General features: G+C 56.4%; 1 protein-coding gene across 4 annotated transcripts; it reads right to left on the bottom strand.

Annotated features, from left to right (window-relative positions):
* Window positions 1-476: 476 nt before the first annotated feature.
* On the bottom strand, window positions 477-22,505 carry Srebf1 (sterol regulatory element binding transcription factor 1). Of its 4 annotated transcripts, none has more exons than XM_071603599.1 (19): window positions 22,266-22,505; window positions 7,943-8,374; window positions 7,401-7,570; window positions 7,173-7,310; window positions 6,853-7,074; window positions 6,193-6,307; window positions 5,722-5,942; window positions 5,309-5,510; window positions 5,017-5,195; window positions 4,534-4,795; window positions 4,281-4,447; window positions 3,911-4,079; window positions 3,340-3,454; window positions 2,952-3,061; window positions 2,734-2,866; window positions 2,374-2,539; window positions 1,765-1,965; window positions 1,555-1,663; window positions 477-1,169 (listed from the first exon to the last, which is right to left on the bottom strand). In XM_071603599.1, exons 1-19 carry the CDS (start codon window positions 22,354-22,356, stop codon window positions 940-942), a joined length of 3,432 nt encoding a protein of 1,143 aa, XP_071459700.1. In that variant the 5' UTR covers window positions 22,357-22,505; the 3' UTR covers window positions 477-939. The 4 variants fall into 4 exon arrangements, with proteins under 4 accessions (XP_071459700.1, XP_027777282.2, XP_027777283.2 ...); XM_027921481.2 differs by having other exon boundaries at window positions 5,722-5,945; window positions 7,395-7,570; XM_027921482.2 differs by having other exon boundaries at window positions 7,395-7,570; window positions 22,266-22,504.
* Between the last annotated feature and the right edge of the window lie 906 nt (window positions 22,506-23,411).

A 23,411-nucleotide genomic window follows, 5' to 3' on the forward strand; every position in this document is an offset into this window, starting at 1 on the left:
TTAGGTGGGGGGGTGATCAGGGATTCAGCCCATTTCTGGAGAACAGGAGACACCCTCAGATGGCCTCACCTGCCTATGTGACCTCAGATTCTGACTGATACAGGGTTTCTCCGAGGACAGATAGGAGGAGGTGAGGGAGCTGAGACACTCCAGACATACTGGGAGGCCCAAGTTATAGCTCCTGTCAAACAGGCCCTGGAGGACACTGTCTTTCCAAGTCACCCCAGACCGAGTCAGGGCCAGGAGTTTCAGGGACAACTGAAACCATCAAGGCCCTAACCGAATACAGACGAACATTTGGCCCAAGATCAGTGGGATAGGTCAGCTAGGGGTCATAAGGTCAGGAGGGGGTAAATACTGTCCTATGAGGGGTGGAGGATGGGAGACCTTGGCATTGGTGCTGAGGAAAAAGGCCCTAAGGTGTGTGGTCAGCATGTCCAGCACACATATTCATCCCCAAAGGAACAAAACCAAGGTTATAAATAACGTCATTTTTTATTCTCTGTACAAAACTTAACCTACGAAAATAAAGTTTGCAAAAGTAGCTCATGAGCCTCCGAGGCAAGGAGGCTGGCCCACCTGGGCCCACCCATCTACACTATGTACAAGTCTCCCCCAGAAGGGAAAGAGGCACCTTGGGGAAGGGCCCCCCTCAGCTCAAAGAAAGGTACCCCCTCCTCCCTCTAGAAAAGCGAGGAAAAAAGCCACTAAGGTGCCTGCAGAGCAAGGGCGGTGGGGGGAACACGGGCGGTTCGGCTCCTGTAATTCCCCGATCGGCCACCAGAGGTCAGCACCATCCTGACGGCCGCTTGTCAAGTTGAGGAGCGGGCTGGGGTGGTAGGTTGCGCCTCCCGCCTCCCACCCCTCAGGGACGGAGCAGCCGCGGGTGAGCCGTGGAGACCGGGACACTGAGACCGTGGAGGACGCCACGCCGGAGGTCTAGCTGGAGGTAACTGTAGTCCCACCACCCAGGCGCATGAGCATCTGCTGGCAGTCGTGCAGAAGCCGGTGATCGCCCAGCTTCTCAAGCGTGCGAGCCGCCTCGGTCAGCATGCCCACGCGCTGCCCCGGCGCCGAGAGGAAGCCGGGCGGCAGGTAGCAGGAGGCCAGTAGCAGAGCTTCTGCGTGCTCCCGCCGCGTGGGCCGCGGGTCCAGCTCCCCCGCCGCGCCTGCACACACAGGGCTGCATCAGGGGCGGGGCTATCTTACTGTTCCACCCTGTGGGCGGGGCGGTCGAGGACCAGCCCCACAAGTCAACGAAGGTTCTCCTCTGCCCACGGTCAGAGGAACAGATATGGAGCCCCTGACTACTTTCCCAGTAGAACACAGACTCAAAGTCACAAATGCATTGTATACCGCAAATGGTGTCACCTCCAGTGGATTTCAGCCCCCCCACACACACACACAAACTCTCACGCCCGCCCACATGCAGTCATCCCCAATATCCGTCACACCCCATCTGAGCCCTTCCCACCTAGGCGAGGAAAGGGGTAGTGGAGAGGGCTGCATGCTGAGCCAGGGCCCCCACATCTCTGTAAGGTGAGCCACCCTCACCTTTGCCACCAGGACCTGCCCTCCTCCTCAGACTGCGGTCCAAGAGTTGGTGTGTTCGGGTAGGGCTGGCCCCTGCCATCAGCCGGGCTGTGGCCTCGTGTAAGAACACCTGGGAGGGGCAGGAGAGTTGAAGTTCGTCCCTGCTCTCTCCCTCCTGGCAACTGTTGCTTCATGTCCTCACTGTGAGGTGGGGGGCCCACAGGCACTCACCCTCCTCATGGCAGGACGGAAGCTCTGTGCCAGACACCTCAGGCCGCTCAGGTCCCTTTGGAAGCCACGTAGCTCGAGGGCAGAGGCCTGGGGCCCGCTGCCAGCACCCTGAGCCACCTGTGCTGAAGTTGGGGGCTGCTGCTGCCTCCACAGGCTAGTGCGGACCACCAGGAGCAGGTCACACAGGAGCAGCTGCATGGCCTGGGGGTGGCAGGTAGGGAAGGCAGGGTCATGAGAGGGCTCCAGCTCTGGGAGGGAGGCTGGGGCCAGCGCACCAGGGGCCAGCTCCGGGCTGCACTGCTGAGGCACTGCACCCGCCATACACGTGCAATGCAGCAGCAATGCATGCGGGGCCACAGCCTCTCCAGGCCCCCACGTCACCACCCACCCCAGGAGCAGCCCTCCAGGGAGCCCCGCCAGGCTGCCCCACACCCTTCCTGGGCATGGAGATTCAGCCCAGACAGGGAGAGTCACTCTTCCCTAGACTTAAACTGTAGCCCAAAGCAAAGTCTCCAAGGCCCCCAATCCTGAGCTCCTTGGGCGAACCCCAAATGACTGGGGAGGAGAAGGCAGTGACCCAGACCAGCAGGCCCCCAGCCCACCCCTCACCTTGTCAATGGAGCTGCCAGTTGGTGTGGTGGCCAGGCTGTCCCTCAGGTACCCGCTGGCCTTCTCACAGATGGCCAGGTTGGCTGGGCCAGACTCTGCCTTTCCACGACCCAACACAGCCCGGGCAGCCTTGAAGGAGTGCAGGGCCGCCTTGGGCAGGGGTTTCCTGTGGGGGCCAGAGCAGAAGAGTGCCAGTCAGTGAAGGCCCACCCATCTGCCCTGACTCTGGACTTAGGGGAAAGAAAGCATGGTGACCCTGACCACACAGAGCAAAGGCGGGTGCAAGTACAGTGCTGAGGGGCCAGGAAGGGAGGCGGGGGGGGGGGGTGCGGGGCAGGGAGAATCTGGCCTGGCACATACTCGGTCTCCTGCAGGGCACGGGGCAGATGCTCCACCAAGGGGTAGAGCCGCTCAGCTGCCTCCTCATCCCGCCGCAGCCAGTGAATCACCACCGCCGTCAGTGAGCCCCACCACTTGGCCACGGGGTCTGTGCCTGCAGAGGATGGAGGGGTGCCCTGAACCTTCAGCCACAGTGTCTGGGCTGAGCAGGAAGTCCGGGGCAGGGGTCTCAGGCTCACCGGTGGTGGCAGCCATGCTAGAGCTGATGGAGAAGCTGCACGCAGGAGCCCCAGCAGCATCAGAACAACTGGTCAGCAGCTGCAGGTATCCGAGGGCATCTGAGAATTCCCTGTGGCAGGAGAAGACTGGCTGTTAGAACAGATGGCAGGGGTCCTGGGAGTCCTGTGGGACTGCTGGTCCTACATGCCTACCTGGGGACAGCCTGACCCCAGGGCTCTACCAAGGGCCACATTCTGCCTGGCTGGTGGGGAAAACGAGACCAACACAGGCTCGGGGGGCACCCAGCAAGTGAACAATAGTCCCAGCTCTGGTAATCCACACAGATCCCTAGACATGGTCATTCCCGGACTACATGTTGGTGATATCTGGAGGCACAGGGACACTTACCTGTCCCCATCAGCTGACCCGGGGCTGGGGTTGGGGCTGGGCTGGGCCACAGAGTTCAGTGCACGCTCCAGGAGATGTTCACGGAAAAGCTGTGTCACCTGGGCCAGGGGGTCCACTGTGGGTAAGAGGGGGTGAGTGAGGAGCCCACCCCCCACTTTACATCCACCAAGGCCTTCTTCCTGAATGGGCGGGGTCCACCCCGTTCCCATGGCAAGTGCCAGCTTTGGTCCTAGGAGCGGCCCTTACCATAGGCAGGTGGAAAACGGCCTAGCCCCTGCACACTGGCTTCAAAGGCGCCACCCCTTCCCTGTCTCACTTCCTCACTCCACAATGAGGTGGCCCAGGGTCGCCTGTCAAATCAACTGTCATCCCTCTGACCCATATGTTGCTTCTGAAGAGCCTCAACTGGAACAGAGGACCAGCCAGGCCTTGAGTCCCCACAGCCCTACAGTTACAACCCACACAGGGGGGTAATCTGGGGGGAGGACATCCAGAGATGCAGGGGATAATGAGGGACAGGAATGGGGGATAAGGCACAGGATGAGGGACAGGGGCAGGGGTGAGAGAGCACCTGGGTTCCCGGCCAAGCTGTACAGGCTTTCCCGCGGGGCACTGCGCACGGCCCAGTCCCCATCCACGAAGAAACGGTGGCCCACGGGGTGGCAGAGCCACTGCATGGCAAGAGGCACTGAGCCACTCTGTGCCAGGCAGGCCTGGCGGGCGCTACTCAGGAAGAAGCGCTGTGGGGGAGGGGAGCTGGGCTGTCACACTGGCGCCAGGCAGGGACTCAAACCCAGATCCCTGTTGAGACCCCAGCTGGGCCTAGAGCCCACCTCGTAACCAGCTGCCACCTTCTGTGCAGCCCCATGCCCAGGAACCACGGGAAAGAGCTGCAAAGACAAGCCCCCAGCCCCGTCCCCACCAGCCTACCACCCACTCACTGTCAGAAAGTGCAGGACCCTGGGCAGACTGGTCTTGACCCTCAGGGCAGCTGCCACATAGATCTCCGCCAGCGTTGCCATGGACACAGCATCCCCCGCACACTCTGCCAGGTTCAGAGCACTCAGTGCCAGGTTGGTGGCAGCCAGGTGCCCACCCGTGTACTTCCCTGGAAAGCAGGTGGGGCATGAGGCCAGGAGGCCACGTGAGGCAGCACGGTGGCGCCCCTCTGCCCAGCTCCACGCCCAGTCATACCCATGGTGTGCAGCTGGTGCAGCTTATGGTAGACGAGGGCCGCATCTCGGGCGCTGGTGCGTGCGTCCGCCCTCAAGGTACAGTCCCTTCTCAGGCCCCCAGCATGGCCGGCCAGCCAGCGGCCCACCCAGAGTCGCTGCAGCAGGTGGCGAATGAGGTTCCAGAGCAGGCTGCAGGCCAGGTCCAGGTGGGAGGTGGGCAGGGGCCTGCCCAGTGCCTGCAAGGCCAGCCACAGCTGCTGAGCAGCCTGGGCGAAGTCCCCCTGGGAACAAGGAGTTTCCAGGTGAAAAATGATGTGGCCTCCGAGGGTCTCATTCTGTCTAGGACCCAGGAGTCAGTGAGAGTCTGGAGGAGAGCAAGAGTGAAGAACGGGGCAGATTCATGGTGCACACAGAAAGCAGGGAGCCAGGGGCTTGCTCAGCACCTCCTAGCCTTCAGGCCCTGATGCTGCCCTGCCTACTCTCTCCCCGGCTAGTCCCTTACCCGGGCCAGGTCCAGGTCAGCCTGCTTGCGATGTCTCCAGAAGTTCACAGCAGGGCCAGAGTGGGGCCGTGTCACCGGCTCCCCACAGACAAAGAGAAATGCCAAGAAGGCCAGCACCACTAGCCCATTGACCAGCCAGACCACAGGGGGCAGCAGCCACTGGGCCCAGTCAGGGCCATCTGTGGACAGAAGGAAGGGCTGGGCTCCCAGGGAATCCAGAGCCCCCAGTCCACAGCCACGGGTCTACAACCCAAAAGTCCCTCCCAAATATCCCCGGGCTGGCCTGTCCTACCTCTGCCCTCGGTGCCCAGCATGCTGCGCCCAGAACTGTGGTGGATACCCACAGTATCCGAGGGGCCAGGAAGCGTCCAGCCACCCAGCAGGGAGGCCAGGGGGTTACAGGACAGACAAAGGAAGACAAGTGTGCACAGGGCCAGGCGGGAGCGGTCCAGCATGCCCAGGCTGTGGGGAGATGACAGCTGTTCTGGCTTCACCTGGAGGTGGAGGGCAGGAGGTGAGGACGCAGCTGGACAGCCCTGGGGAACACAGGGCTACAGGAGGAGTCGGGGCCCCGCAGGGCTCTGGGCCTGTTTTTCTGTCTATGAACTGGCAGGTCAGCTCCTTTAGGGGCCTCTCCCTGATCCAGTCCTAGGACTCAGAAGAGATCCCCGGGAGAGGACAAGGGGCAGTGTTCCAGGACCCAACCTGGCTGTCCTCAAAGACTGGGCTGTCAGGCTCCGAGTCACTGCTGCTGCTACCACTGCCACTACCCCGGCTGCCAAGGGACAAGGGGCTGCTCTGGGAGGGTGAGCTGGCATCTGAAGGTGGTGGGGTCAGTGTGTCCACCAGCTCAGTCTTCACACCCTCCATGGGCACATCTGTGTTTCCTTTACTGCTGCAAGTGGACACCAGATCCTTTAGTGATTCTGCTGGCCAGAAAGAACAGAGCTGGAGTGAACACCAAATATGTCACATCAGAGCTCAGGGCCCTAGGGTGGGGTAGGGTGGGGTGGGGTATGGCCCAGGTTCTAAGGAACGGGGAAACTGGGACAGGGCTGGTTACTGCACAGCCAGAACTGAAAGTGGGGCCAGGGCTGAGGGGAGGGCCTACTGGAAGCAGGGCCAGAGCCTGGGCAGGGTGTGGCCAGAGGCAGGGGAGGGGAGGCCAGGACTCACTGCTCTTGTGGGCAGCAGTTCGCAGACTTAGGTTCTCCTGCTTGAGTTTCTGGTTGCTGTGTTGTAAGAAGCGGATGTAGTCGATGGCCTTGCGCAAGACAGCAGATTTATTCAGCTTTAGGGGGCGAGAGAGAGAAAACAGTTGGCTAGTCAGGTCTGGTTGCGGGCAACCTAGCAAGGGAGCACAAAGTTACTTTGCCACACAGCTGCCTCAGGACCTCTGCACTTATTCCTTCTGCCTAAAATGTTCCTGTGCAAATATTCCCCAATAGTACCTACCTCCCTCTACCTCCCAGGCAGAAATAAGGATTAATATCTAAAACACATACTGCAGGTCTTTGCTCATGTATCACCTTACCAAGGCTTTCTCTGATCACCCAATTTAGATTTGCAATTCTTACCATATTCTTCCTGCCCTATTTTCTTTCCTGGCACCATGTGGGGTCCTTGAACACTGACTTACCTATTTTGGTAAATGTCTGTCTCCCTATTAGAATGTCAGTTCCTTTGGGCAGGATTTCTGTCCCTCTTGTTCACTGCTACACAACCAGGCCGAGCATACCCTCCCACGCACTTTATCTCAGAGGCCCTCAGTAAAGTGTAACCAGTAGACAGGGCTCTGGTTGCCCCAGCCTGAACCTCTGCAGGCTCTGCCCGCACCTTTGCCTCGGGGCCCACCACCAGGTCCTTGAGTTCCACTATCTTGTCATTGATGGAAGAGCGGTAGCGCTTCTCGATGGCATTGTGGGCTGTGCGCTTCTCGCCACGGCTCTGGGCTGAGCCCGCAGCCTTGCTGCCGGCTGCCAGCCGGTTAATGGGCAGCTTGTCAGTGTCCACAACCAGCGGGACTGTGGCCAGGATGGTTCCTCCACTCATCAGGGTCTGCAAGGCCAGACACAGGTTACCAGGAGGACACGCACGTGCACAGGCTCCCCCCCAACCCCCCACCCCGCAGCCTCTGCCCAGTCCAGACCGCCCACCTGCAAGGGCGCCGTCTGTACAGCTGTGCTGGGGGCCAGGGAGCTGATACCCGCAGCCTTCACAGTGGCCCCCACATCGGTCTTCATGGTGGTCAGGAGCAGGGAGTCTGCCTTGATGAAGTGGGGCTGCAGCAGGACCTGGAGTGGCAGAGGCCTGGGCCATAAGCTGTGTGTAGGGGCCGAGGGCCACCACCTTCCCACAGCTTGGCCAGACCCCCTCACCGGGACCTGCTGGATCTGTGAAGTTACAGTGGTCGTTCCAGGGGCCGCTGTGGCTGTCAGCAGCTGCTGGGGGGCCGTACTCTGGACCTGGCTATGCAAGGAGACAGGTGGGACCCCTGGCGGGGAAGCCAGTGGCAGGCCAGGCAGCGGCTGCTGGGTGCTCCCAGGAGGGGTCCCTGCAGAGACAAAGCCTGGGGCTGCGGGCAAAGGCTGCCCTCACCCACTTTCAACCTGCCCTTCAGCTCTGCCATCGTATGGCCCCAAGTGAGTCATGGTCCCTATCTGGAATATTCCCATATTTTCTATTGGGACAGGCCCTGCCTAGGATCTGATGCAAATGTGCCAGCCAGGCCTCTGGTGGGAGGCAGTACTCCATCCAGCACCCAGGACAGAGAAATGCCGCTAGCAATGGGGCGACCCAGGCCGCACAGTGGACACTCAACTTCTAGAACCTGCAAATTCCTCCACTAGGACCATGACTGACACTTCTTCCTGTGTTCCTGGCAGCCTTGTCCCCAATGTCCCCTCCCTCCATACACCCCCCTTACCTGCTGAGAAGCTTCCAGGAAGGTTGGAGTAACCCAACACAGGGGCTGAGTTGAACTGTGGGGGGGCTGAGGATGCAAAACTCTGGGGTAGGAGGGTCCCCGACAGGGGTTGTGGGGTAGGGGGCTGCAGGATGGTTAGTGGCACTGGCTCTTCTTTGATACCAGGTCCAGGGGAGAAGGGGGACACAGATGGGTACATGTTCAAGGGGGTGGGTGCAGACTGGGGAGGGGACAAAGGTGGGGATGCCGCCTTAGGGTCCCCCAGGAAGGCTTCCAGAGGGGAGCTCAGTGAGGCAGGAGACGGAGACAAGCCGCCTGGGGAACTGGCACTGGGGCTGGCAGGCTCTGTGTCCCCTGCCCCACCCCCAGCATAGGGTGGATCAAACAGGCCAGGGAAGTCGCTGTCTTGGTTGTTGATGAGCTGGAGCATGTCTGGGGAAGAGAGAAGAGCATATGAGTGGAGACTGGACCTGAGCAGGGCCTGTTTGTCTGCTCCCTGATCACCCACAGCTGTTCGTGTGGGGGTAAATCCACAGCAACAGGAGCCACCTACACAAGCCAGCACTCTCGGACAAACAGCCATCTCTCAGACACGTGTTCAGCGACATCTGATCCAGCATGTGTGTCCAACAGCCCTAATAACACTAGACAGGGTGGACACCACGAGGCTCCCTACCCTGCCCCACCACTCGTCTGGATTGAGCTGGGGTCAGGTCTGAGATTACGCATTTCATGGTCTGACCCCCTACCACAGCCCCATGTTTGCCTGATCGTCTGACAATATACTCAGTCCATCGCACACCGTGGGCCCACGCTTGTTCATTCATTCATTCATCCATTCATCATTCAATAAGCAGGTACCAAGAGCCTACCCCATGACAGGCACCGTGAACAAGACAAAAATCCCTGCCTAAGCCAAGTGTGGTGGCACATGCCTGTTATCCCAGTTATTTGGGACGTTGAGGCAAGAGGATCCCATGAGCCCAGGAATTTTGATGCCAATCTGGGCAACACAGCCAGACCCTATCTGGGGGAAAAAAAAAAAAAAACCTTGCCCAGAACCAAACAACTTTCTGGGGAGCCAGGGATGGCCTGTATTTTAGCGGGGGTCTTGTTTGTTTTATTTGGCTTAGTGCTGGGAACTGAACCCTGGACCTGGCACAGGCTAAGAACTGCTACACCCCCAAGCTCCTATAGGCTGATGTAGACCACAGTAAACTTTCATTCCTATCTCCGTGGGACAGCCACCTCTGAATCCCTACATTCTTGCACATCTACAATCTGGATTTGAAGTGGCACCAAATGATTGCCTAGCAGGTGACAAGCCTTTCCAGACAGCCTCTCCTGTCCTTCCAGGCAGTCCTCCATTACCACACACTCCAGGACCTAGCTTGGTGAAGAAGTGCCCACTCCACCCAAGACAAAAGGGGTCCATAGGCCCAGGACAGACTTGTTCCAGCACCACTTGGGCCTGCATTTCTCAGTCTGTGAAAACAGGGCATGCCTCAAGAGCCCTAGCAGATCCAGTTCTTGGAAGGTACCTGGTCATAGGACTCAGAGGTAGAAGGCAAGTGGGTACAGGACAGAGAGGGTCTTCATATAGGTGCAGTGGGCCCCATTCCCACCTACTGGCCATTTCTGGATTCTTTCCTCAAAGCTGCCCAGCAGGGTCCTCTAGACACAGAATCTAAGACTACTGAGGGGTAAGTGATGACACCCATCCTCTCAATTTGCAGGGGGAATATATAGGTGCTGAGAAAGGAGCCCCTGAGAAGGTGGCGAGATGGCCTGTGCCCAGACCCAGCTGTGCAGTCACGGCCTACTCCTCCTGGGACAGCCTAGGATCTCCAGAGAGGGCCAACCAAGAGGGCAGACCTCCAAGAGAAGCCCAGGTCAGAGCAGGGTCCTCACCCATGCCGAGAAGAGTCCAGAAATGGCCAGAAGGGTAGGCCTGAATCAAGATCCAGGTCTACACTGGGGCCACCCACATTGATGGGGCTAAACTGCACTCATAATCCCCCTGACATTCAGCTGCAAGAAGGTATTGCGTAGAATGTGGTGCTCCCTTCTAAAGATGAAGAAACTGAACAGTAGAGTTACTAGTCTAACAAAACTAAGTCCAGACCAACCTGACCCCAAGGCCTCTACCCCTACTCAGAAGTTTAGCCCACCTATCTTGGAAGCAAAAAATGACACCGAAGTTCAATAAGGGCCACAAGCATTCCAAGAGCATGCAGGGGATTCAAACCCAGGTTCACAAAATGCCAAACCTCTGCACCTTTCCCTGCTGTACCAAAGAAGGAAGCTGCTAACACTAACCCATTCCTCCGCTGAACAGACAGAGACTTGGGCCTGAGCCAGCTGCTGGCCACATAGCCAACCAGTGTGTCTTTGTGTGTTCTGGGCACAAACCCAGGCCCCGCTGCAGCCAAGTGGCCTCGAGACCCAGGTCTGACCATTCAGGGCTTTGGTTTCCCCTCTATAAAAGCAAATGCTGTCTGTCCAGACTTCTTCCTCCTCGTACAGACTGGGACATACTCCCTGCCTCAGTCCCAGCCTGGCCAAGGGCCCTCTTCCCGAGCTGGCGACTAGCAGCCTTACTGGCTCAGCCCAGGGCCCTCTAACCCACTCAGGGAGGCCACCTACTGGATCAAAGGGTTCTTTGGAATCCATAAGCACAATCCCAGGGTCCTAAAGTATTCAAGTCCCCCACCCTGAGCTTCATCCCTGCCTATCATCTCTGCTGACCACCTGCCTACCACTTGGTTAGGGCTTGGGCTACTCCCCTCCTCTCACTGCGTCTCAGTTTCCTCATCTGTACAACAGAAAGGATTAAACCCTTTTTGGCAACACTGCCTGAAGCTTTGCTCAGCAGAGTGGAGACAACATTGTCTACCCACAGATGCCAAGGCAAGAACATCACTCCAAGAGGGGACCTGTCTAAGGCCATCAACAGAGAAAGAGGGCATGGCAGACTCAGCTTCCCTGGATCCTCAAAAAGAAACACTTTGTGGGCCCTTCAGATTTATGCAGATCATAAAGTCCTACCGTACTTCTCATTGCAGGACTCCCCCTCCTCAGCCCACTTCAGGTGAGACCCTCTTTATAAATGGGGGAAACAGTCTCCCCAAATAGAAATTGACAATCGTAGACAGTCCAGGATTCCCACTTTCTACTCCTCACAAGAAGCAGGGCGACCCAACAAGTCTATATGAGGAGGAAGAAGTCTGGATAGACAGCATTTGCTTTTATAGTGGGACTGCCTGGCAGACAAGACAACTGGCCCTACCGCTTGTCTCTTCCTGACCCTGCCCGGAGAAGGAGATGTGGGGAAAGCCACTTAAACCCCATTAGTGTAACCGTCCTGCTGTTGCGTCTCTGAGCAAACCCACTCCTCGGGCTGCAGAGGGGACTCACGGGGTTGGAGGGTGGTCTACCATCTTCCCCCGGTGAGCCGGGAACTGGTGCGCCCTCTCCCTGAGGAAGGGGCCTCCACGCCCCCTCTGTGAGAACCCGAGACGGTGACCGGCAGCGGAGGCCAGAGGCAATGTGATAAAGGAAACGGAGGTCTTCCAACAAATACCTTCGAATGTGCAATCCATGGCTCCGTAGCGCGCGCCCCCCGCCCCCTCGGGGCGTCCAGGCGGTTGGCTCTGACCGCGTCCCCGCGACGACTTCACCTGTCAAGGCTCGGCGGAGTTTTAAAGCCGGCTGAGAGCTTCAGAGAGCCCCGCCCCGACCGGCCCTCAGGCCCCGCCCCCAAAAGAGGCCCCGCCCCCAGTCCCGCCCTCCTCGGGGCCGCGGGCCGGGCATGGGGTGAGCGCGCGCGACCAATCAGCAGCAGTGCCGCCGCCTCACTAGGGCCCCGCCCCACCCCGACGGCGGCTGGGCTCGGGTTTCACCCCACGGCGCTGAATGGGGCCGGGGTTACTCGCGGGCGTCCGCCTTTAACCCGCTCGGCGCCAGCGTCCGCCGGGGTTACTAGCGGTCATCCCCCTCACTAGCTCCCCGCTCCTCCCATTACCACTTCCGAGAAGTGCCGCGGAGCTGGGGGTCGGGCAAGGGAGGACCGGGCAGGGATGCAACGCCCCGAGCTCTGTGGTTACAAATTGCTAGCTCACCCTGAGCGAGCCTGGACCGCTCAAGCCTCAGTTTACTACCCCGGGAAATGGGACAAGGGAAATGGGGCAAGCTTATCTCCCGGCTTGAAGGACAAAAGTAAGAGAGAGAATATGTGGCTCTGAATTAAGACCAAGGACTCCCAGATGTTACCCGCAGTGGGTACAGGAACCTCTCCCTTCAGGGGCAGCCCCTGTGTGGGGCTAACCCTCACCTCAAGGAAGGGTCTGAGGATCCCAATCCAGAAGACCGCCTAGGGAAAACTGCAGCTTAGAATAAGCAAGAGAACCTCCTGCCCCAAATTTGACAATCCAGGGTCTACTGACTCCCAGCTCAGACGTCCCTCTGCAGTCAGTGATGTCTGCACACCACTTCTGGGTCTCAGACCCCAGTAGGTATCAAAACTGACTGACTCACCATCATATAGGCCTAGGAGACCAGGACCCAGTCCCTGAGACCCTTTGTGAGAAAGGCAGTGGTGACAGGCTCTGAGGGTTTGTAGCGGGGTGGTACCTAAGCCTGTGTCCCCTTCTGTCAAAGGTAAAAGTTCAACACCACTCAGACAAATGCCCAGAGCTTGGCCAGCAGCCTGACAGCCTCAAACTGCAAGGACAGTCCCCATTCTGCTGCAACGTGGGAGGGCGGAATCCTGGCCAGGCCAGCCCAGTGTCTCAGCAGCTCATGTTGGGGTGCTGGGGTGTCTTGGGGCCCCAGATCTCTCTTCCCAGTTTCATTCACATACACCTTGCCCCCACCACTTTCCCAGGTTCTTCCTTCATGGCCTCGTGGGAGGTTCCAAGGACAACAAAAGTCTTTTCTGGCACCTCTACCTCCCTCTCTGGTCAGCCTGTGGGTGCTCACCTGCTCCACTGCCAACCCCCAACCCCCCAACAAAAACAAAGCATTGCTCTTGAAAAAGGCCCTGAGCTCAGGTGAACAAGTCGAGGAAGAGTCCCAGCCCAGCAGGACATAGGGGGCTGGGTTCCAGGCAGGAGCCTCCCAAAAGTGGACTCCCCCGACTCGGTCTCTACATGACTTTGTTCCCCAGTTTCAAATCCTAGAGTGTGGCAGGACCCGCAGGCAAATGCCCATCTGAAACTCACAGAGGACTAGAGCCACCAGAAAGTCCCATCCTCTCCACCCTTTTTCTTTCTTATTTCTGCCACCTCCCTGCTCTGTCGACACCCCCATCCTATCTGGACTGAGGAGGAAGGAGAGAGAGGACAGTTGCTCACTGACCCCCTGAGGCGCAGGACTCAGGGAAGGCTCCCAAGAGGAAGAATTCGACCCTGGTACAAAGGGCTGGTCTTCAAGCCGAGGGCACAGCTTAAGCTAAGCAAGCTACAGGATCAGGGCACAGAGTCTGGGTTCCCTTAGGCACCTGGTGGCTTGTAAAGGTACAGCCATCCCCTGGAACTTGTGGCCTGGTTAGACCCCACCTCACTCTTCCCTGGAGCCAGATTTGCTGGCCCATTTCTGTAGATGCTGATGGCTAGAGGTAAGAGTAGGATGGACACTTGAGAGCCAGCCCCATAGCTTCCCTCTAAAGATGTAGCCAATTGAGGGATCTGGAGCCATATGCTAGGGCCTGCTCTTCCTTCAGCCCCTACTTGCTGTGTGTCCTGAGGCAAGTCACTCCCTTTCTCTGAGTCTCTAGGCCCTGTCTCCACTCTTCAAATCTCCAGGGATGAGGATTCTGGGAAAGCAAAGTGTGCAAAGCACCCACCACCCAATAAGGCCTCAACAAAGGTTTCCTCTGCACCAACTGGAATCTCTAGAACTGGAAAGTCAAGTAGTGTCTGACCCTTGCATTATTCAAGTCTAGGCTCTATAACAATTTGACCGAGATTCTTTTTTTCTGGGGAATTAACAGGGCTAAACTAGGGTGAGGCAAGTGGGACACCTAGGTGTCCCATTAAAGGGAGTACCTCTTTTGTCTCACCCCAGGTCAGCAGGACAGTTAAGTCCCAGTTCCCTAGGAGTAGGACAGTTAAGTCTCAAAAGGCACACCCATGGTGCCCAAACTGTGGACCATCTGCTGCTGGGGAGCTGAGCTCTGGGCTGCCCGTGGACACTGAGAAGCACTTTTGGTCTCTATACACTCTCTGAACTGAGGGAAAGGGGGATGGCCCAGTTCTAGGCCTCAGTGGGTCCAGATGCTCTCTGAATCCTCCATCTTCCAGGCTTGTGAAGCCCCTCCCCAAGCCTAAGCCCTCCTTTTCCCCTCCTCTCCTGCCCAGATTCTACCAAGCTCCTACAGGAAGCTGGCTTGTAAAGGTACAGTTCAAAAGATCCAACAGGAAACCTGAACCCCTCCTGGCTCTACCTCCAAGTTCCCTCTGAAGGCCAAGGAGGAACAGGCTTTAACGACTCGGGCCTATTCATGCTGTGAATCAATCCATGAACCTGCAGAGAGCCCAGCTCTGACTATCACAGAACTCTACAATCTGTCCAACCCACACAAGTCCCTGAACCCCAGACATGTAAATGAGGTGGTCAGCTCAGGCCTGCCTGAGCATCTGAGTGGAACCTGAGTGAAACCAGGCCAGAAGGGAGGAAGGACATCCTGGAGAGAAGAAAGAGCACGTGTAAAGGTCCTGAGGTGGGCACGAGCTTGATGGGATGGCTGCAGGGAAGGGAGTGGTGGGCAAGAGAGGCAGCCATGGAGTCGGGATTCCAACCCACGTTTGTCTGGCTCTTTCACCTAGGCCGTAGACACTGATTCTCAGATTTGCAAATGGTCCCATGCAATGCAGATCAAAGGTTCTGTGAAGGGTAAATGGTGTAAATAGTGTCAGTCCGAGGAGCACCGCCTTCAGGGGAGAACACAGGGTGGGTGGCTCCTGGGACCCTGGAGCACGCCATCTCTGCCTGGCGATGGAGGTTGCAGGGCTGGGGAGGAAATGGCACTTGCCCATCACTCCAGGGAGCACCAGCTTCGCCTGCCTGAACCGCCCAGAATCCTTCGGCTCCCACCAGCCCCTCCTTGATCCTTCTGATCATTCAGATCAGCAGGTGCTGGCACCCTCTGGCTGTATGCAACATGTATGCAACAGGGGGACAGGCTGCCCTTTGTGTGCTCACAGATGCCCCAAGGGCACAAGTGTGCGCCTGTTCTTCTTGGAATGGGATGAACCCTGGTGCACCTGGTCACAGGCCTCTTGATGGATACGGAAACCAAGGCTCAGAGACTCGGTGCCTGGGGTCCCTCTGCTGCCAAGGTGGGATCTGGGACTTCAACCCAGATCTGCTGAGCCCAAGGCCTACTCTGCAGCCCTAGCCTGCCAGGGCCAGGAGTGAACCTCAGCTCCAGCCTGATTCTGTCCCAAGCTGCCTTGTCATTGGTCCCAGCTTGGGAAGTGTGTACATAGTGCAAGAACCCAGGGGAACAACACAGAGCTCTTTATGGGTCGGCTGGGCACGGCCTCCTCCCTGAGGCCTTCCTAATCACTCCCCACTCCCAGGACCCAATGTCCCCACCCCTCCCCATGCCAAATTCAGAGCCAGGTTTCTGTTGTGCTCCCTCAAGGCAGAGCCAATATCGGAACCAGTTCTGTGACCCCAGCCTTCCCCAGCGCAGGCCTGAGCACAGTAGGAATACCTGTTGGGTTTGTGTGGACTGCAGTCGGGCTCCGGCCAAGAGGTCCCACTGAGCCCAGCTCCTGCAGAGCCTCATTCTCCCTGCCTGCTCTCTGAACCCATCTTGTTCCTTAATGCCACTGCCCAGGCGGTCCCCTCTGCCAGGAATGCCCTTCCCATTATTCTCTGTCCACCTGGCAAATTCCAATTCCCTCAAAACATACTCGGATGTCACCTCAGAATCTCCCCTCCTCTGGACCTGGCCATATTGTCCTGTAAAACAGTTACCCGTCCTCTTTCCCCAGGGGCTCGTCCCTGACCTACACCAGTGATCCTTAATATAAGCTGTAATATGGTGATTAAGCAAGATGTCACTCAGCACCGGTTCCACAGTTGGTCTCAATCGAGGGTGGGGTGCAGTACACATTCTTATCATTCCAGAACTGAAACTCAAGGGACCACCCCACAAACTGCCCCTGATTTTACCCCAACCTGGGGTCGTCCCTTATTATTATTCCTAGACTCAATAGCAATGCTGTGCCTTTCTTATAATTTTTCCTCTCCCTTTTGGGTTGTTTTAAACCTGAAGCAAAGACAGCGTGTGTCATTTTAGAGTCATTTGGCTTTCCAGGAAAGATAAATTCCTTGGGCTGGCGTTGTGGCTCAGTGGTAGTGTGCTCGCCTAGCAAGCACGAGGCCCTGGGTTCGATCCTCAGCACCACATAAAAGCAAATAAAGGTATTGTGTCCAACTACAACTAAAAAATAAATATTTTTTTTAAAAAAAAGAAAGATAAATCCCTTTACAACCATGTCTGCAGTGTCATCTATTTACTCAGCATCACCAGCACTAGGTTTTATTGTTTTTAATGTACTTTTAGGTGCTCTGCTCAGTACCAGAGTGGTGTGACTGAAACCTGAAAGGCACTTCATTTGCATTTCCGAGGCCACCTTAATGTGACTTAACCAGGAAACTAACTGTGGTGGGAGATGGAGAAACATCTGCTCCACTTCCCACAACAGGAAGTAAGCTTCCTCAGCTTCCCCAGCTGGCCCTCCGGGGAAGCAATCCAGGGGCTTGGCCTCCTATCGGTGGCACATCCCCTCCACTCCCGGTCAGCTGCCACTGGGCCTGGGTCACACCAGGCTGGCAACTGGAGGGGCTGGGAGTGAATCCCCACCTGCACAGTGCACAGGGACACCATCTCCTTCCACCGTCAATGGATAAGGACAGGGTGCTTGTCCCTGCTTGGTAGTAGGGGACGCCTAATAGACCTGTCTCATGCAGAGAGCCAGGACCAACCCACGGCCAGTGCTCAGAACTGGAACCATAGCCTGGAACATTCTGGAAACTCCTAGCACAGGCTCCTTGGAGAACTGTTGCTAACATTTGTTGAGCTAAATATATCAAAGTCCCCAGTAAGTGTTCTATACGGTGGTAATAACAACAGTAACTGGCACTGTTGGGGGCCTACTATGTGTCACGTGCTACTTATGCTTTTGACCTAAATTAGCACATCTGATCCTCACAAGTCCAAGAAATTTTCTAGTACTCTCCCCCTTGAACATAAAGGTCAGAGATAAGAACCTTGATCAAGGCTCTTGCTCGAGGTCACATAGCAGGATGGACTTGAAGAGCTTTGGGCTCCACCCCGAGCCTGGTAGGAACAACTTGGAGGTGCAAGGTTTGCTGGGAGAAAGCTTGTGGGGGAGGTCAGTTGGGAGGGAAAATCTAGGGGAAAATCTCCAAGTCACAAAATTTTGGGATTGGGGACAGGCCCCTGGACCCTGGCCCACTGCTAACAAGCCCTGAACCCAGAGGGCTCCATAGCTGGAGCCAGCTCTAAGGCTCCCTGCCCTCTTGCCAGGAGCCCCTGACATGTTTTAGAAGTCCCCACTACCCCCAACTACCTCTGTGGGGTACATCGGATGCAGGGCTCATAGGATGATAGGACTGTGAAGTCCCTGCCAGTCCCAGGGTCAAAAAGCACATATGCAGGGCATGTGGCTGGCAGGAGACAAGGCCAGAGACACTTCCAACCCAGGCTATACCTGTCAGCAGGCAAAGTCCAAATCTCAGGCCTCTACCTGGCAGCAACCCCTGCTTGGAGCTGACCAGGTCTGACCAGGTCACTCGAGATGTTTGTGTTCAGCTAAGTAACTGTCGGGCAAGAGGTAACTCCCAGTCACCTGGCCACCTGCCTCCTTGGGCCCATTCCCAGCACGGTCCTCTGCACTCCCCCAGCCCTGCAGCTGCAGAGGAATTAGGACTGAACTCTCAGGGACTGAGAGACAGCAAACTTGATAGCCACCATTTCCTGTTTTTCAAAGGAGGCCCCTGTGGTTCAGAAAGACAGGATACTTTCCCTAGAGAAAGCAGTTCATGGCCATGTTGGGATTAAAGGTAGATCAGATACCAAGAGGCAGAAACAGGCAAGGGAAGAGAGAGCCTCTCAGGCTCTCCTCCTGAGGGCTCTGCACATGGAGGTGAGGGAGAAGGGGTGGGCTTGAGAGGTGGGTTCTGAATGGGTGGGCAAAGTCATGGGGGGAGGCAGGCTTGGGAAATCTTGCACATCTTGAATGCCATGCTGAGACAGCAGAACATTACTGGAGGGGCACTGGGGACATTTATGCCCAAAGCTGGGCAGTAAGCAGCCTAGAGTTGTTTCCTAAGGAGTGCCAGTGCTTGGTGGGACTAGAAAGAAAGTTGAGATACCCTAGGGAGAGGTGTGGGCAGCAGGGGGCCTCCAGTGTGCCCTCTCCACCAGGGTGGGTCTGGATCCAGAAAGCAGTCAAACACAGGCTAGAAACAAGGCCCCCCAGAGGTGGGGTTGGACACAGAGGGAGGGACATCAGGCCAAGGAGAGCTCTGCTCACTTGGGGTGAGGTGGCACTGGGATGGGGGAGCTGAGATGAGACCCAGGAGGGCCTACCAGGAGGCCACACTTGATCAGAGCTTGGCAGATATCTGGGGTCCGAGGGACAGGGCAGACATGAAGGTATTCAGACAAGAGAGTGAATGAGTCTCATCAAAGACTTTGGGCTGCCCACAGCCCCCAGAATGACTCCTCAGACTCCTCAGCTGGGCCTAGTTCCCCTTCCTGGCCCCCAATCACAATTCTGTCTCCATTCAACTCCTCTGCACTTTTAAACTTGTGCAAGATCTGACAAATTAATCCTCAGCAGGGAGGTGAGGCCTGCCACAGGCTTAATAATAATCCTCAACATGTGTAAGGGCTGCTCTCCTTCCTTCTCTTTCCCCAGCCACCAGGGACCCCAAGCAGGGAGCAAGGAAGGGAGAAGGTGGAGCTCACCTGAGGTCAGGGTGCAGTGGCTGGGCTCAGACCCAGAGCACACCGTCACCCACAGAAACGAGGCCTCCAGGTGGCAGCCCCACCCCAAAATCCACTCACATGACAGAGGGTTTGGAGGAGGCAGGTGGCTGGGCTGGGTGAGGCTCAGGGCCCTCAGCTGGCTCCCTCGTGCCAGTTTTCAGTCTCTTGGCTCTAAAGCCACTCCAAGCCCCTCTATGACCCACTCCCAGGACCACAGAAAAAAATGTAGAGCACATTCCCCAACTGGCCACTCTGTCTTAGGAGCCCAGCAGTTGGAAGCTCAGGAGCTCTGGAGCCCAGAGCCTGGGGCTGAATCCTGGCTCTGCTGTGCCTATAAGACCCTGTGACCTTGAGCAAGTCATTTTACCCTATCTGTTCCTCAAGACCTTCATCTGGAAGATAAAGATCCTAAGTTTACCCAATTGGGGCTGTTGAGAGGATTCAATGAGATCATCAACACAGAGCCTAAGTGCTCAGTCCATAAGATCCTCCAGCCCAGCCACAAGAGGAAACTTCTAGCACACAAGTCAACACACCCCACTCCCACCCCTCTCCCCACTGCTGGAGGCAGTGGGACTCCTCCTCCTGGGACTCCAAAAGCTCCTCATTCATGCCTCAGGACACCTGGGCTTAACACCCCCCAACCCACCTCTCTCTACACCAGCTCTAAGCCTGGTAGAAGTTTGGAAAGCGCCATTCAGGCCTATAACCAGCAGTTCTCCCAGAGTCTCATCCTATCATCCTATGGATCTGGGCAAAGATTGGCCTCAGGGTGCAGCACAGTTTATGGAACAAAACAATCCAGAATCTAGATGTCCATCAACAAGGGATCACGCAGATAAATGAGGGAACTTGATTGTTCTCTGGCCATTGATGTGAGCCAAGAGACTTCCAATCTGCTGTGACCAATGAATTCTATTCTAATTTATTAAAAAAATATATGTGTGTGTGTATATATATGGGCTGGGGTTGTGGCTCAGTGGTAGAGTGCTCACCTGGCTTGCATGAGGCACTGAGTTTGATCCTCAGCACCACATAAATGTAAAATAAAGATATTGTGGTCACCTAAAACTTAAAATAAATAAATAAATAAAATAGAGAGAGTCATGGTTGTCTGCAGCTGGGGAGAAGAATGAGGGGGAAATACAAACAGGCACAACAGATCTTACAAGTGTGATAAAAATACTCTACAACTACTGATGGTCATACAACTCAGTAAATTTACTAAAAATCACTTGATGCATCTAAAAACGGCACATAAATTATTATTTTTCCTTTGCTTTTTATGATATGTAAATTATACCTCGATAAAGTTTTTAAAAAATGGATGAAGAGTTTGCAGCCATCTTCACACACACACAAGCAGTAAGCTGTTTATCTCTGGGTGGTGGGTTTAGGAGAGATTTTATTTTATTTTTGCTCACCTGTGCTTCCAAATTTTTCTACAATGAAAAACAATGTGTTGTATCGTAGGGTAAAAAAACAGAAAATGTGAATGCAAACTGAGAACTCCTCTGGTAGAGTGGAAGACTTGGGCCCCATCCCAACAAGGGCCCTGGTTGTCACCCACAATGGCTGCTCACACCAATGATGTTTCTTTTCCTATTTTTTATTCTTTTTGGTGCTGGGGATTGAATACAGGGCGCTTAACTATTGAGCCCGCCCTTTTTTATATTTTATTCAGAGACAGGGTCTCGCTGAGTTCCTCAGAGCCTTGCTACGTTGCTGAGGCGGGTTTTGAACTTGCAATCCTCCTACTTCAGTCAACCATGGCTCTGTCCATGAGTCAGTGGGAAAGGTAGAGGCCTTTGTGAAGGACCAGAGGCCTGAACACCCCTCAGCATCAGCCCCCACCCCACCCCACCCGTGAAGGAAGCGTTTGCATCTTCATTTTTCTGGAAGGCTTAGCAGGTGAGAGGGTTTGTGCAAGAGAGCAAAGGAAGTAAGTAGTCTTCAGGCTCAAGTCTGGACCCCAATGCCCACATACTGGCACTCTAGGGCTGTGCCCACTGGGCCCAGAGCTACAGAACTGCTAGCTGAGTCAGTAGGGCAGGATTTGGGGTGGCTTAGTTGGGTTGGTTTTGCCAACCCCAGGGTGGCCGCAGTCTCCATGGACATGTCCATCCAGGTTGTGAGAATTCAGGCAGCTTGTGCTTTTTGTCTCAACTTCCCCTTCAATGAAGTGCCAAGTAGCTGGTGTTTCTAAAACTCCTGCACAGCAACCGTGAAGGATAATCTCCCAGAGGGATTCATTTTTCACCGTCTAGAAAGTGGAAGCCACAGCCTCCTAACTGGCACCTGCTGCCACCGTTAGGTATAACCACCAGAGTGGTTTATGCAGTTTAAGAGGCTGGAGTGTGACTCAGTGATAGAGCCCTGGCCTGGCATGGGGGAACAACCTGAGTTCGTTCCAGCACTGAAAAAAATTTAAAAATAGGTGCAAGTGGGCACCACTGCTCTGCTCTGGTCCTCAATGGGCCAGCTCATCCCCTCTAGGCAAACCCTCCACTAACCCTCAAACTTAGGTCCTTCCTCAGGGACCTGGCCTTGGCCTTGGCCTTGTCCTGAAAACATTCTTCCCCATTGGTCCCAGGGCTCAAATCAGTCGGAAGAGACCTCTCCAGACCGCTGGACCCAAAGTAGCCACATCCCTGCATCACCGAAGTGCAACTAAATACCCGTCTGTGGGTTTCCTTGGGAACTCTTGTACTCCCCAATAAGAGGGACAGCCTGGATCTGTGAGCCCTCAGTGCCTAGGCCGGGATGGTATTCTGTAGATGCTCAATAATTTGCACGGAAGCTAGTGCGATCCTACACCTGTACTTCAGGGGAGGGGAGGACAAGAGACAGCGCCATGCGCATGCGCAGGAGCTCCAGGGCCGAGCTGAACTCTCGGCCGGAGGGAATGACCGTGAGTAACCCCCGCTGATGTCACGGCGGGGGCGGAGCTTCGGCGACGCCCGGGTCCCAAGCTCTAGCCTCCGCCGCCGCCGGACTGGGGACACCCAGTACAGTACAGAACCCCGGACACCTAGAGATGCACGTGTCCCGACCCGAGTCGCCAAGGGACCCAGCGAGGTGTGGCCCCCGAGGGCCCGCACCCCAACGCGCTGCGCGAGACACCAATGGCGGACGCCGGAAAGGCGGGACCCCAAGGCCCACAGCGCAGCCCAGAGACGTTAGAGAGCCCCGCGTGCACAGCACCGAGCCGCCGCCCGCTCCGCAGCGCCCTGCGCGGGCCGGGGAGACAAGGCCCGAGTGCCGCCCGTGCTTCCCCCTGTCCTAACGAACCTTCCATGTCGGTCAGCAGTGTCGTGTCCAGCTCGCAGAGCTCGGCCAGAGCCTGCTCCAGAGCCGTCTCGCCGAAAGATGGCCCGTCCATGGCGCAGCTGCCTCCTCCGGGCGGCCCGCCGGGGCCCGCCGCCTCACTTGGCCGGTCCCTGGGAGCGCCGCGCTCTCGCGTCCCGCCCTGTCCTCGGTGGTGGCCCGGAGGCCTTGAAAAGTTCCTCGGAAACTGGGTTTCCCCGGCAGCAGCTCCGCTGGGCGGGCGAGGCTGAGGCGGGGCTAGCGAGAGGCCCCGCCCCTAACAGTAACGGCCTCGCCCCCTGGGGAGAGCCGGGTGAACCCCCCCTGCTCCCCAGACTGCCCTATAAACCTGTTCTCAGAGTGCCTCCCAGTCATCCCGTAAATCCAGCCTCCCGCACAGCAGCCTTTGGCAGACGTGCCCATTTCCAGAGCAGACCCTAGCCTGGGCCTCAGTTCCTCTAGCACCTAATGAAAGGGCTGAGTGGAAGCCCCAGGACAGGGCCCAGAGGTCTCTGGACTGCGGAGGGCAAGGGAGACCCTACAAACCTCACTTTCTGGATTTGACTCTTGAGAACAAGACAGACTCTAATCTGAGGTACGCGTCATGGCTCTTCCAGACCTGCTTTGTGGCTTCAGGCCAATTACATCACCACTATGTGCCTCTGCTTTCCTCCTAACAGGGATCTAATGATGCCTCTCCAGGGGCTGGCTGGGAGGTTAGGGATGATGTGGAGGAGGACTGTGAGATCAGCACAGGAACCAGAAGACTGGCCTCCAGAGAAAGGGAGTGATCAAAGGGAGAGCCTAGTAGAGGCTAGCATTTCCCATCCTGTCTTAATCTGGTTTCCTACCAGATCCAGCCATGGAGGCAGGAGAGGGGGTTGGGCTTGAGGGCCAGCAGCTTCTGAAGGAAGAAGCCAGTACCCAGATGACCTAGAGAAAGTGACCAGCCCAAGGTCACACAGCTACTTAGGGAGCAGCAAAGTTGGACCCTGCAGGATTGTCTGACTACAAATTTGGTACATGTTTCTGGGATCTACCACCATGAGGAAGAGATGGACTCTGTGTTAGACCTAAGCCCAGTTATCCTGGACCATGACAGGCTGGGCAAGTTCTCCTGGTGGAGGAGAA

This window comes from Marmota flaviventris, chromosome 17 (genome assembly GCF_047511675.1).
Source record: "Marmota flaviventris isolate mMarFla1 chromosome 17, mMarFla1.hap1, whole genome shotgun sequence".
Taxonomy (NCBI): Eukaryota; Metazoa; Chordata; class Mammalia; order Rodentia; family Sciuridae; genus Marmota; species Marmota flaviventris.

Excerpts from the sequence above, each read along its gene's own strand:
- Srebf1 (XM_027921481.2), bottom strand. The coding sequence starts at position 22,356 with ATGGACGGGCCATCTTTCGGCGAGACGGCTCTGGAGCAGGCTCTGGCC. Across the intron at positions 7,571-7,942 it reads TCCTGGAAGCTTCTCAGCAG|GGACCCCTCCTGGGAGCACC; the intron begins GTAAGGGGGGTG and ends TTGTCTCTGCAG. Across the intron at positions 4,796-5,016 it reads CTGACCTGGACCTGGCCCGG|GGGGACTTCGCCCAGGCTGC; the intron begins GTAAGGGACTAG and ends CCTTGTTCCCAG.